Genomic DNA, 14,391 nt, shown 5'->3' with positions numbered 1-14,391 from the left:
ATTTGCTTTGTAGCGTCTCTCTTTTTGTCCCCAAATCTGATTCATTCTTCTAAGGTTGTTTAGCAAGGCAGGGGAGCTGGAGCTGTAAGTTGAAGCACAGGTGGCACAGCCCCCATGCAGCCCTGTTGAAGTTCAGCTTTCAACACTCATGGTCATGACTGGCCAAGCAGAAAAACAGTATTTTCTTTCTCAGGTTCCCAAACCCGGTCAGGGAGATTAGCAGTGATGCGGAGGCTGGGGCACAGCCAGGTTTTTGCTTGTCTATGGGGGCTGCGATAGGGGGAGGACGAAGCGGGTTTGCAGGGAGGGTGTAGTACGCTGCCTGGTGGGAATGGGCCTGCAGGAGACGAAGAAGGTGCTGGGGCTCCTGTGCTTTTCTTTAATGGCCGTGGCCTGGCTTTGCTAGGGCGTGTGATGGGGCAATCCTGACGTTGGCTCCTTCTCCCCTATGCGTCGCTCTTGCTTTTAATTCTTTACCTCAAGAACAATTAAAAAACCCCAAACGTGAACACCAAAACATACAGTTGAAGTTTGAGCACTGTTTATCTGCTGATTATTCAAAGAAGGGCCTGGGGTGTGACTAGCTGCGTGAGCCAAGAGGCGTCGGGGCTGATTCCAGGGGCTCTTCCCTCAGGCGCGGGGCGGGGGCGGGGGAGGGCAGGGCCTAACCAGGCCGCCGGGCCGGTTGCTAGGGCCGCGCTGTGCCTAGCAACCGCCCGCTCCTGCTCTGCGCTTGCGCAGTGAGGCGCCCTGCGCCGCGGGGCACGCCGGGAATGCTCGGAGCAGCCGCCGGCGGCGGCGGCGCGGTCCCGCCGCCGCCGCTATGAACGAAGCGGTGGTGCGGCGGACGCAGGAGTCCTTGGGCCGAGTGATCCGCAAGCCGCCGCTGACGGACCGGCTGCTGAGTAAGCCGCCCTTCCGCTACCTGCACGACGTGATCACCGAGGTGGGCCGGGAACCGGCCTGCGGGCCCGCTCCGCTGTTGCTAGGCAACAGGGCCTCCCTGCCGGCTCGGCCGCCCCCTGGCGGGCGGGGGGAGCGAGGGGGTCGGCCGGGCGCGGCGCTGCCGGGGGTCACCCGGGAGGGGGGGACCCAGACACCTTCCCGGGGCCTGCGCGGGGCTGGGCGGCACAGGCGGGTCGCTGCTGCGGGGGGCTGCGCTCCGAGTAGCAAGTAAATCCTCGGGGTTTTAGGGCAGTGAGTAAATCGCCCCGGTTTTAGGGTAGCAGGTGAAATCTCAGGGGTTTTGGCGTTGCTGGCGGCGGTTAAGACCAGAAGAGGGGTCTGACTCTTTTCCTCAGTCTGCCGTGCGTTTGATCTTTCATGAAACCTGCCCGTAGGTTGTTTTTCCACCTCCCACTTAAAAAAACCAAACCGCAAGTCTTAATTTTGACATTCACCGAGCTGCTGCTTTTATAAATAGTCACATGCAAAGAAGTCAACAAGGGAATAATGCAGAGCTATGTTTAAAATGCATATGCTGGTGTTTACATTGTGAATCTACCGGATTCACCAGTCATTAAGGTTAAAGATGGAATTAAATAGGAAGGGAGGCCTGAGCTGTAAGCAAGGATTAAGTCTCCTTGTTCCAGAGCGTCTTCAGAGATGCAGCAGACCTCTGAACCTGCTTTAGAAATAGTTCTAAACAAGGTATCATGTCTGAAAGCAAATACGGCCAACATATTTCCTGTTGTCACACCAGCTTTATTGAACAGAGGCCTGCAAGTGTTCTTAACTTAGTCCCTTTCTTTTATTTTGAAGGTAATCAGAGTGACAGGTTTTATGAAAGGACTTTACACAGATTTCGAATTGAAATCAGATAATGTTAAGGTGGGTACGAAACTTCCTTATTTATTTAGCTTTAATATTAGTATTCTTTGAAACTTGCCACAAGTATTTTTGGTCTTTTCTGCATTTGATGTCAAGTACCTGTCTTTAGTTTTGTGAAGAAATTATAAAAGCTATTGCCTGTTGCTTATATTATGCAATGCTGAGGTGAACACCCATAGATTGCATTTGTGGATGTGACACAAACGAGATGTTGTATGTAGAGAACTGTTTCTGTAAAGATCTCAAAACAGTGAGGGTTAATCTATGACCAAATCTAGGTTTCCAAAATACTATTGCATTACAGATGAAAAGAATCAATATGTAGCAAGATTGTCTTGAAGTAGTTAGGCATTGATAATAAATCACAAACACTAGAAGTCTACTTACAGCTTTTTAAAGAGTCTTGGGGTCTCTCAATGGAATGTATGTTTTTATATTTATTGCTTTATATATGTGTCTATACATACATACATATATATATACTGTATACATACAAACAGCAAATAATCTTGCCTAATATCCTAGGACTTGCTGAGGTATTCGTCTAGTATATGCATTCCACAATAGGTTTATTACAGTATTCAAATGGCTAATTACTGAAAGAGGAGGTTAATGTTATTACTGAAAAATGCTTTTCTTAAGTACAAGGGTGACTTTAGTCTTTGTTTGGTGCTCTTCAACTGTCTGCCTCTGCTGAGCTGATGCTGACTTCTCTGACTGCGAACTTGATTGGAAACTTTGGTTACTTATTCATGGCAAATAACGTAGTGTTTGTATGTTGCTAGTTAGACAGCTACATCCATTGGTGATTGTTTAACATAGCAACCGAAAGTATCAGGTCTATGAGCCTGGCTTGTCATCCATACAGCCAATTGTATGGATGTTTTATGTACTTCTTGCAGCTAATTATCAGTCTGATATATACGTTTATTTCTGTGACTGTTCTTTTTGTTGTTGGGATAACCAAATTCTAAGTTATTTATGCAACGGATTGTTGTTTTTGTTGGTACTGTCCCTGTTGAAGCTTGTCAATAGGTTCTGTGATGAGGAGCAGCTTAGCACATCCTGCCTCTTCTCGGGAGAGCACGATGCATTTTATTTGTGGATTGAAAAAGCAGATTTCTTAGCAACTCCTGAGTAGGTCTTTGTTTGCATCTACGTACTGTGATAGCTGTGAAGTTGTGCCAGTCTTGAGTACCTCTCTGAGAATTTCTTTCACAGTCCATGAGATTGTGGTCTTCAAGAGTTCAGGCAGAGGAGATCAAAATGCTGTAGTGCGGGGGAAAACATCTCTAGCTGTGTTCTTCTTCTCAAAACACTGGTCAGCAGAAAGACTTGGCTCTCACAGGATGCTTCCCTACTGTGATTTCGGTTGGATTTGTGGAAAATCAGGAGGGAAATCGTTATGCAGTGACCAAAACCAACCGCAGAGAGCTAGAGTCTGAGAGCAGCAGCTGGAGTCCATGTTGTGAATAGCTGTGTATATTTCTATGCAAGGGTGATCTGCTTTATGTAACTCGAGGGAATCGTACTCATCTGGTGTGATGATCTGGCAGTAGATGCACAGACTTGGAACAGGCAGGATGCTTTCAGAAAAAATAAAAGGTTTGTACCCACTGTGAAATAGTCCCAGTGCTGCAGTCCACAGTCTGCTTGCTGTGGGCTGGGAAGAATTGACAGGTGCTCTTTGCAAGCTGGCTGTTCTGTTGCAGATCACGAGGTGTGTAGACTGAAATGACGAAAGCCCAAAGCTTGTGGTCCAGCCTCTGTAGTGGCTGGGGCTGGCTCCTGGTCTGGGCATCCCCTTACATGCTATGCAGCGTCATGCACACATACGTGCAGCAACTGTCTTTGTTTTTAGTTTCAACTCACCTCTCCCACCTGGACATAGCAGTGGGGTCCTGAAGTACCCACTGTTTCTTCTGTGCTACCTTTTATGTCTCCACTGTCGGGATAATACATTCTGCTTGGGTAGCTGGTCCCCTCCTCCTGCATAGAGAGATGCAGGAGGCAGGCTGGAAGCATCGCACCAGCCAAATCTGCCCTGCAGAGCATCCACGTGGACTTCACTGAGTTCTAGATTGTTTCAGGGATATGTAGTCATAGCAATCAATTGGAGAGAGATGTAAGGGGAATTTAAAGCATGAGGATTCCTTAATTGTTGGGACTTCTCAGAAACAAATACACCTCTTCTACTAGCTACATTGGATGATATTGCTGTCTGCGTGTTTATCAGAAAGGTTCATCTTGTTATATCTAGTAAAACATTGTTCTCTTATAAATGGAAAGATTGGATATCAGGCTTGCTCTTTTAATCTTTCACATCAGCTTTGTATAGATATACACACACAAAAAGGCTCTATATCTATATATAAAGTCTGAGCACTTGACATAGGGGAGACACCTTTTTTTGAAATCTACCCAATAAAAAATATTTTCTTAAGCTCTCAGCACTGTTTCAGATGTTTGTGTCTATTTTGATAGAATTTTATTTACTGATGCAGGTGGGAGCCGTAGATTTCTCATTGGGTTCGTGAGGATTTCTTATATGGACAGAACACACTGATAACGTAACTGCTGAAAATGATGAGGATGTAGGAGAAAATTTTGGATCTTTATTTGCAAACGCTTAGTTTAGAATAGCATCCTTTCTCCTTCTCTGAGTTAATAAATTGCATGTGTCCTTGGAAGGATGGACAACTGTTTTAACAGAAGGAGGTTGCGGTGTTTCCTTCCTTTCCTTTTTTTATTTTTCAATGCAGGGAGCACTGGTGAGGGTGAAGTGCTCCTGATGTTAATGGAGACAATCTGAAAATCCCAGCTGTGTGGCAGTTGTTTGTTTTAATCCATTTAGAAGAGCCGAAGATGGGAAGTACCCTGACTCCGGAGACTGTCTTCCCATGCGTTTAACTATCATTTACGTGCTTGAAGCAGAACCCAGTTCCTGTTTATGGAGAGTGGCTCTGGGACTTGAGATACCATGTGAACAGCTCTGTTAAGCTGCAGTGCCACAGGAATAGATGGTGCTACCAGGTGGCCTGTAAAGAGCGTTGGCCTTGCTCAGCTGAGGAAATACAGTTGCTTTCCTCTGTATCAGTATGTCTGTCAAATTTGATCCAGGTCATTCTGGATCTGTGCACCTGAGATACTCAGACAGTAAGTGCAGTGCAAAATCAGGTATTTTACTGGATGATTACAATTGCTCCTTTTCTGAATTAACTGAAATGATAGTGGTCCACTTTTCAGTTATCAGTTTGAATGCAGTAGTTTGTATTCTTTTGAACTGACACCTATTAAAACACACATACAGAATTGTTCTTACATGGGTTTACTTTTTAACACGCTAGTAAAGTACTTTCTTTATCTCCAGTCATGAGTGTAAAGGATGAGTGAGTAGACTTCTGTGCTGGGCTGGTAAATATTCCTTGAATTTTATTATGATTTATTAATAAAAATCCTTTTATTTTCCTCACTGAGTGTTCTACAGCTGCAGAGACTTCACACTATGATTTCATTCTCTGGGCCAGGAACCCTCCAATAAAACTTTACTTGGTGGGGGGTTGTTTATTTTGTCTTTATTTTTTTCTTATGATTTTGCATAATCACTAAAAGACATCATCTCTACTGAAGGGCACTTGGGAAGAGTTGTTTGTAAAGTATAATTATAAAACTAAAACACATCTGGCAATTGTGGAGATAAAAATATATGCCTGTATCCCTTTCCCACCATCTTTCACATATTTTCTTTACTCACTGTTAAGTCTGGTTTGTAAAGTATGTGTACAAGCATGTAAGTCCCTCAATTTAGACTCGTACTAGTCCCATAACTTTGGGACTTCTGTGCTGAAAAATATTCAGGGCAAGAACTGTCCTTCTAAGCAATATCTGCTGTAACAATCCCATTGTAACTCTTTAGTGATTCTTTTGGTAATACTTGCATGATTTGTTAAACAAAACTTTATCTTTAAAATGTAATCCGTGAAAATAGAGTGCCACGGGTCTTACAACAGTCTTAAAAAGCACTGGAGCTAAATGATAAACATATTAAAAAGACAAAGTTACACTTTCACTTTGGTCATTCCAGTTCAATGTTCGTCCATTATCAAAGCTGTCATTTCTTAGTCAGAAATAAATACCTAACTATAAATCAGGGGCAGCCCTCTTTCCTGAATTTACAAATCACATGCTGCTCTTGTTGTACAGATGCTTTCTACAACTATTCCTCCCGTCAGAGTTTTTCTAGTCTTTAGGTGGTATGTGGAATTATTTTGGAGTCTCAGTATTATTTATTAATTGCTCTTTTACCAGGATAAAGATGCCAAAATCAGCTTCCTTCAGAAGGCAATTGATGCTGTTGTAATGGTAACAGGAGAGCCACTGTCAGTAAAACCAGCACGTGTTGTGGCTGGACACGAACCTGAAAAAACCAATGAATTTCTTCAAGCAATTGGAAAGTGTTGCTTAAATAAGGTATGACATCACATAATATATTTTATATACATGGTGATATATTGTCAGAGCTTATTGACACTCCTCTGCTGTTTTTAATTACACAAGATAAACATTGGGTCACCACTTAATAACAACAGCGACAACAAGAGAGATGGTGTATGATCCTTAATAGAGTTTGAGTCAGGTCTCCATGCAAGTATGTTCTGGATATTTTAGTGCTTGTAATGTATACTGTTTTTTATTTTTCACCTTATTCATTGGTCATTGAATAACATTTATTAGGTTTGAAGAAGAATATGAAGCTTCAGAACTTTTAAACCTTTTGGATGCAGACACATTAATTATATGACTAGATGCTGCCACTTTTGACTTATCTCCTTTAACATTTCAGTCAAATCTCTAATTCTGTAATAAAAGTAATTTTTCCAATGTGCTTGCTTTTTTTTTTTTTTTTTTTCTTTTTTGAATATGGAAATGCAGCAAAGGAGAAATTTGATAACCTGTTAAAAATAACTGCAGCAGCAGTTCTTAAATCATTGTTTCATTAAAAGTCATGGGGGTTCTTTGCTTACAGGTGTTACAGAGATTTTTGAAATAGAAGGGTATTATCTAAAACCCTTGAATTACTGAGTATGAAAAAATTGTGTATATTTAACTGTGACATACTACAGTGTTTACAGGCTGTCTGCAAGTTTAGTTTGGATTATCTTTGTCTGATAATCTACTCGTTTAAACTTGTGTTATTTTGTTTTAATTAGCTGAGTGCTATGAGCTTCTTCCTTATGACTTGCTTGAGATCAGGAAGGGGGAAATTGATAAACATAGGCACAGAGACTTGGATGAGTTAGAAAATGTGCTTGATGGAACAGCTTTGTAGAACGTTGTGATGAGATGTAATATCTAGAGGGTATAGGCTACCCATTTGAGCTAAGATAATTAGCCCCTTGGCTTTTATTGTGAAACATAAGCTTGATGTGCATTTTGGAAAAGATTCCTTCAGTCTCTAGCTTGATACTTTTAGTGCTGAGCTGAGCACGCTGCTTGGAGTTAGGTAGTTCAGGCAGGTGTTGATAATGTGCAGAAGTTTGTGTCCAAGTGTGAAAACCCACAAAAATTCATAGTTTTGCATTTACAAATGAGGAGAGAATCAGGAGACAACCCCCAGGGCAATATCCGTTTTAGTGATCTAAAAGCTGTTCCTGTTTCAGGAAGGAGAATTCTCCTTCCTGAATGGGATGATTTTTCTCTTTTTTTCGTTAATGTAGTCAAACTCTTTGCCACTTGGACATGAAAACATGATGTTAATTTGCTGTCTAAATGATCTAATTAGTAATTGCTTGTTGTCTTAACAAATGAACTAGGCGCAGAAGCTTTTAAAACAGTGTCACTGCAGCTTATTGGAAGTCATTCTTAATGTAGTTTTCTTTAGTGACCGTTGCTGATTGAGCAAGTATTAGGTGAAAGTGGAGTGGCCTAAGAGTGGATGGAAGTACAATGTGGTTTTAAGAGTGTTTAACCATTCTAGCAGTCGTGGTATAAGGATTTGATAGTCATTTACCTTACCATTTTGAAAAAATATTTAAGTTGTTGGAATGAGAATTGCTATTGTGCTATAATACATAAAAAGCACCATATATTTATATAGCTCTGGTACATATAATCAAATTATTACAAGAAGTACAAAGAGGTGTTGGACATAAAAGGGCACTATTATTCCTGTGAAAGAAAGTTTCCAAAAGAGCAGAAATATCAGCTTTATTTATAAACAACAACAAAAAAACCAAACAAAAAACCCCAACCCCAAGTCATGGTGATTACAGAGTTAGGAAGAAAATAGATATTTAATAAAATAATTTACTCATTTCAATGATGGTTTTCTATTCCTTGCAGCTGTCCAGTGATGTTGCTGTAAAAAGGATCTTAGCTGGGGAAAGAGCTGATGCTAAAGGGAAACCTCCATCTAAATCTCAAGATAAAGAAAGCAGAGAATCCAAAACAGAAGAACAAAAATGCCATAAAGAGGTAGGCATTTACAACTTTTGTGAGGTACAGGGGTTACCGCTCTTTGTGGTTGGTTTGTTTGTTTGGTTTTTGCTTGCATTTTTGTCTGTGTAAAGTGACTGTGTGATAGAGTTGCCATATATTGGAATTAATTTTTAGTTTTTACTTTCTTTTTAGGGTAGAAGAGACACTGAAATTAAAGACAGAAGCTCAAGCAGAGACAGAAAACCCAAAGGAGATTTGAAAGAGAGCGAAGAAAGAGAAAAAGAAAGTGATAAACAGAAGGATAATGAAGACAGGCACAAAGACCCTGAAAGAGACACCTTTAAAGAAGGAGAAAAACAAGAAAGGGAAAGAAACAAAAGCAGAACAACAAAGCAAGGAAGAGAAACAGAGAAAAACAAGGGAAAAGGAGACATAGAACGAGAAGATGATCTTGAGCGTGATAAAGGACAGGAAAGAGAGAAAAAAAATGAAGGAGGAAGAGAAAAGGACAGACTAAAAGGAAGAGACAAAGATAAGGGTAGGGACAGAGAACGAGAGAAAGACAGAGATAGAGGAAAAGATCGGGAAAGGGATAGACAGAGGGACAGAGAAAAAGATAGGGAGCATTTAAGAGAACGTGGAAAGGATAAAGCAGAGAAAAAGGTAATTGAAGTGTTATTGCAGAGAACAATAACTTTTGGCATGCTGTGGTAGGGACTGAACGTTTGTTATAATGACCTTGCATGTTTGTATTCTCTGCTCATTTAACAATTAAGTACTTTCTTTAACAGCAATTACTCTCATGAAGTGAAAGTGTCGGTGTGGATTTGATCTGGTAAGAGTGTGACTGAGGCCGTATGTGTAACTTCATGTCCCTGTCGTGATATATCTTGACTTGAGCCATCAGACTCATCTGACTGTGCTTCTTGAACATCTAATAAGCCGTTTCTTTTCTGAACTCTGCATGTCTGAATTCTCCTGATCACATTAGATTATGTTTGGCAGAGAGAGGTGGCAGCGACTATTGGAACTGAGTACTTCTGTCCTCATGTGTCTCCCCAGTAGTGCATGCTGTTCTTGCAGCCATAGCCGGCTTTTAGGGAAGATGGGGCTGAAGAGAGTTCCTTTGGGCCATAACCAGTCTCTCCTGAGCTGACTTCTTCTGTAGCAGGACACACAGGATGGAGTTGCACATCTGTATTTTTCTTCTGGCTTTCTAGATTAAGCTGCTTGCTTCCAGCTTGGGTTTTTTTTTGTTTTGGTTTGTTTTTTTTTCCTTGAAAGAACTGTTGGGAAGCCCATCTAGATTCTTGCAAGGGTGCTCTGTTTGCAGTGGACTCCACACATCATGTTACATCTTTGAGAAGGAACACATCCACTGTTTCCCCATACTTCAGGCCTTCTCAGTGTAAAGTCCTAAACTGCCTTAAGAGCCGTCTCTTCATTGCTTTTCATTTTGTTGTTCTTTTATCTTCTCTCTTCCTCCTCTAAATATTTCCTATTCTCCTTTTCTGTTCTGTTGTGTGCTGGTTCATAGTAGAAATTTGGGATTAATGGACATCAAAGATGGTTCTGTTAGGGGGTAGCTTAATTTTGTTAGATGTGAGGAAAGCAATTCTGTCAGTACCTGTCTGCTGGCTTTAAGGATTCTTGCCTTCCTGGTGTTACTCAGAGAGAACAATGTTTAACTGTTGATTTTGCTCGGTTAGTCTCCTGCGTGGGGGAGGCAAGGTAAAGAGGGCAGGTAGATGGATAAGGTAGATGGATGCATGTTGTAATGTGCTTAGTTCTACTCTATGCTCATTTCCCCTTTCACGTTATTCAGGTAAGTAGCTGGCTTCTCAGCACACTGAATCTAAATCAATTAATTTCTTTTCAGTCTTCAGATTCTGAGGAATCCACACTTAGAAAAATGCAGAGGCCAACTAAAGACAGCAAGTGCCAGCCAGATAATGAGGTTAGTAGCACAGAAGGTCTGGGAAGGTGAATATTTTTGTTTGTTTGTTTTTTAAATTTCTCTGAGCTTGGATGAAAGAAGGTCTACTCAGCTTATTTCATTTTCCAGATATTATTTCTGTGTATTGATATGTTGGGTACTTCAGGAAAAATATTTATTTGTTCAAAGCTTTCTGTTTATTCCTCTGGATCTTTCCTGGAAAGCTGTTAGGGTTTTTTTGTACTTTAACAGAAGTTACTGTTTTGGAAAGAAAATGAGTCCAGTGTTGAGTCTGGGCCCATGTTTTGCAGCTGGATGATGGTAGGGCAGAATAGCGACTCAGTGATTGCCTCTGAACAGTAGCTGTTGCTTGTGATACCATTGTGTCTGTGTCTGCTGCTTCTTGATGACCTGAGGCAATTGGGGGAATTATGGAGCCATATGGCTAAAAGTTTAAAGAGTGAGACTTCAATAAATTAACCTAAAGCAGCTCAGGCTAGGAAAAAATAGGCAGGATCCCAAGTCTAGCAGGAGTCTCTGTTGAGAGTCTGTGGGCCGCTGACATCATCGTGTCTTCTACATGAGATGACAAATTTATAGCTATTCTTTGACTGAAATCCAACCAAACTTTTTAAATTATTGGCACTTGGAGGGAGAGCTTATAAAATAGTTTTTAGCCTGAAGCAAATGTTCATGGCCAAGTTAAACTTCCTGCAAATTGGGTCTCTAATGGAAATTCTGAGCCTCATCCCAAACTATCGTAGTGCTCTTGGGCACCACAATAATACACTGGGGCAGTAAAGTTTCATTTCCCGTCTTAAGTGCTTTTGGGAGTCATTCCAAGGCATGTGGGTTTATTACCTTAAATCTAGATGACATGCTTTCCTCTACTTGCTTGCGTAACAGTAGACACTGCTTAGTTTTTAGGTGATGAAAACACACACTTTAGACCAGTGCATGACAAATGGTCATCATCTTAAGACTGTGGAGGAGACAAATGAAATGAAAATGTTCCCAATGAATTTTTAGAGCTGGAGAGCTAAGATAGCTGCACAAAGTGGTTTAGAGGAAATTCCAGCATGAAATAATTGGGAAATGCATCTAAAGGACTGGGGTTGATCTTCCTGTCCTCACGGTAGTTTCACAGCAGGGTAACGCCTTTATTTCCAGGGATTTACCCTGATTTAAACTGCTGTAACTCCATTTGAGTCACGTGGCAGTGAAACAAGTGTATTAAAAAGGGGGAAACAATTTACATCTTTATGCATATGAAGAGTATTGAATCAGATTTTATAGTCTCTGCTGCATAATTAATAAATATTCAGCATCTGTCTTTAGCTTTTTGTAAATATAATACAAGTGAAACAATTTGAAGCAAGCAGTGGCTGATATGCCAGTACCTAACATGTCACCGCTCTTTTCTGCCTTAAGGATTGACCTCTTGTCTTTTCTCGTTTTGTTCCTGTTGTGCTCATTTACCCACTTCGCCTGGCTCCTAGTCCTGCTCTCTTTATCCTCACGCTCCTAGCCACAGCTCCTCTTTCTTTCCAAGCCTAGTCTTACGTGGCTTCACATCATAGTGAACTATTTGTCTTCCACTTGACTTTCATCTTGCTTCCTCTGTATTTGCATTAGGTCCTTTCTTCAGACGTGCTGCTTGGCAGCATAAGAACATGGAAACAGTGGGGGGAAAAAGCAGTGGGGAAATGGGAACTTTTATTTCATTTGAGATGTCCACAGAATTTCAGGCAGAATGGCTTTTATGCTGCATTTACTTTAGAGAACAAAATAATTTATTTTTTTTTCTTTCATATTCTACATGTACAGCAAAGCTGTCACTTGAAGTTTAGTTCCTGGCTTTGCTCCTATGAGATTAGGAGTCTTAATAAATTAAGACTTGTATGAATACAGATTGAATCTTTTCTTGCTGCTAATTATCAGAGGCCAGCTTTAAAATACTACTTAAATTTTGACAGGCTGACTTTTTATTTTTAAATGTATTTTTCTGGTACTAAAGGAACTCTGTATGTTACCCAGCATGTAATAGTCATCACACGGGTATCTGTAGTTTTCTGGAATGAAAAAAAAGCAAGTATAATAAGTAGGAATTAAGAAGAGACATTTGGCTAACACATGGCAATCAGAAGAAGACTACTTGCTGCTTCAAGGCTAGCTGTTGCATACCACACTGTTTGTGATCAGATCGAGTTGAGTTGTATTCTGTTAGCTCTCAGTCCATCTCAGGTGAAAGTCTTGTTTAAAATGGACACTTCATAGCATGACTTGTTGACCTTCTAAATAATAAAGATGTTTGTCTTTTGACAAAAGGTGATTCAGGTCATAGAGCTTCTAAGCGTATGGTGCTGTTTATATGAAGTGACTGCAGAACAGGTATGTCATTTACCCCTAAGGCCAAACACGTTGGAAAAGTCTCTTCCATTTTACAGATGGCTGCCGAAACTCTTGGCTAAAGCTTTTTGTAATATCCTGTCACTTTTGGCCACTTCTATAATGACTTTTATTTTTGCCCTACAAACTGTATGGCTCTGGAACTGGTCACTTGAATCAGCCTTTAAGTCATATCTAATGAACTTCTACTTCTGTTGGATCTCATCTCGACTATATAATGAAACAACTACTGAATGAAAAAAGACATAACTGCCCTAGAAGCAGAGAGAATCGTTCCATGGAAATCTGCTGGACATGGCTCAAATATTTTTGTTCTGGTGCTGTGAATGACCCTCTCTTTTTGGTGTCAGTTATTCATAACTGGCTCATAAAATACAAATCCATCATTAAAACTTATGTTTTAAAAAGCGGGAGATGTTTTGTGTTTGAAAGGTTTTAATTAGCAGAAGCTAACACCAATAGAACACCATCTTGCGAGCCTTCATTTGAGGAAAAGATAATTGATCGATATTTTCTGAATAGGTTTATCACCACAGCAGTCAAATTGACCTTAGCAAGTAGAGATCTTTCCTTGTTGCTGTTGCACACTAATGAATTCTGCCCGTTAATAATGATAGCTGTTTTAGGAATAAATACTGGAAATACAGTCAGTTTGAGAGAAAGAGCAAAGAAAGTCTTTGAGGGATACATAGCTTTCAGTAAAAGCATTAGAAATGAGCCATGTTTATTTGTTGAGGAAGAGTCTGTTGCACAAAATTAAAAAATGTATTTATATATGTAGTTGTATTTTACATAAAACTTTTACACACGCACACACTATTTACAGCATACATACATGCAAATATACCTCCTGGCACTGTGGATCTAAATAGAAGAAAAGTATTGTGGAGGGTTGATTGAATTAGATTTCTGTTCACAGACTTAATTCTTGTTTATTATTAGTGAACTGTCAGTAGATCTAATGAATTAGAGGGGAAAAATCACAGTGGCTGATTTATATAATGAGTTGTCTCCCTCCCTTGCTTGGGTAGGACTGTTTTTTCTGCCTTTGACTGTTGATGCATGGAGTGACCGTGGCTAGAGGAGATGTATGTAAGCATGTATAGAACTAGTTATGAGAGCAGTATAAAAGTCTCTGATAGAAATTGTTCATGACATCCTTGCATGAATGTAGAGGTTGATTGTTGCATGGAAAGGAGGGAGAATTAACAGTTTGGCAGGATGTCTTTTCAAAGCATATTCCTCTTCTTGACCTGCTGAAACATTAGAAATCACTGTTATGTCTTAAAGTGAAGTGAACTTATTTAAAGGTTAATAATGAGGACAAAGCGGCAGATTGGATGGTTTACAACAGGCTGCTCTATCCTCTCCCAATAGAAATGTAATTACTCAAAACTGGGAAGCGTGCATACATCCATCTAGGATTCCACTTTAATATGTTTTTTCCAGGATGGTGTGAGATGAAGTGTAAGATTTCTTTTTAATGGCTCCAGTGACTGCTTTTCAAAGTCTTGGAGCCTCTGAATTTTTAAGAAGAAGAATGACCTATTTTATCTCCCTCTGGAAAGACTCAAATCATAAATATTGTGGGATTTATGTTTTTGTGTGCTACCATAGTGATTAAATTTTAGCTTTTACTTTGCACCTGTTGCCAGTGTGCACATGTGGCTCTACAAAAATGTTAAGCAGTGTTTGTAGTCACTACCTGACATAAATAAATGACTGAATCCACTCCTCCAGGAGCCTCAGCACCTATTCTCAACTCCTTCCCCACCTGT

General features: G+C 40.4%; 1 protein-coding gene across 5 annotated transcripts in view; it reads left to right on the top strand.

Annotated features, from left to right (window-relative positions):
- Positions 1–748: 748 nt before the first annotated feature.
- TRAF3IP1 (TRAF3 interacting protein 1) overlaps positions 749–14,391 on the top strand; it is a 45,273-nt gene continuing 31,630 nt past the window's right edge. For 2 of the 5 annotated variants that reach the window (XM_030018493.2, XM_030018494.2), the window contains exons 1-6: positions 750–946; positions 1,762–1,830; positions 6,139–6,300; positions 8,173–8,304; positions 8,461–8,931; positions 10,148–10,225. In XM_030018493.2, coding sequence (XP_029874353.1) covers positions 824–946; positions 1,762–1,830; positions 6,139–6,300; positions 8,173–8,304; positions 8,461–8,931; positions 10,148–10,225 — 1,035 coding nt within the window. In that variant the 5' untranslated portion in view covers positions 750–823. Of the gene's footprint in view, positions 947–1,761; positions 1,831–6,138; positions 6,301–8,172; positions 8,305–8,460; positions 8,932–10,147; positions 10,226–14,391 lie in introns of all 5 variants that reach the window. The other 3 variants (XM_030018498.2, XM_030018497.2, XM_030018495.2) reach the window with 3 other exon arrangements.

Source organism: Aquila chrysaetos, chromosome 6, assembly GCF_900496995.4.
Source record: "Aquila chrysaetos chrysaetos chromosome 6, bAquChr1.4, whole genome shotgun sequence".
NCBI lineage: Eukaryota > Metazoa > Chordata > Aves > Accipitriformes > Accipitridae > Aquila > Aquila chrysaetos.
The sequence above is the reverse complement of the archived record's forward strand: the minus strand, read 5'-3'. Positions and strand labels throughout refer to the sequence as shown.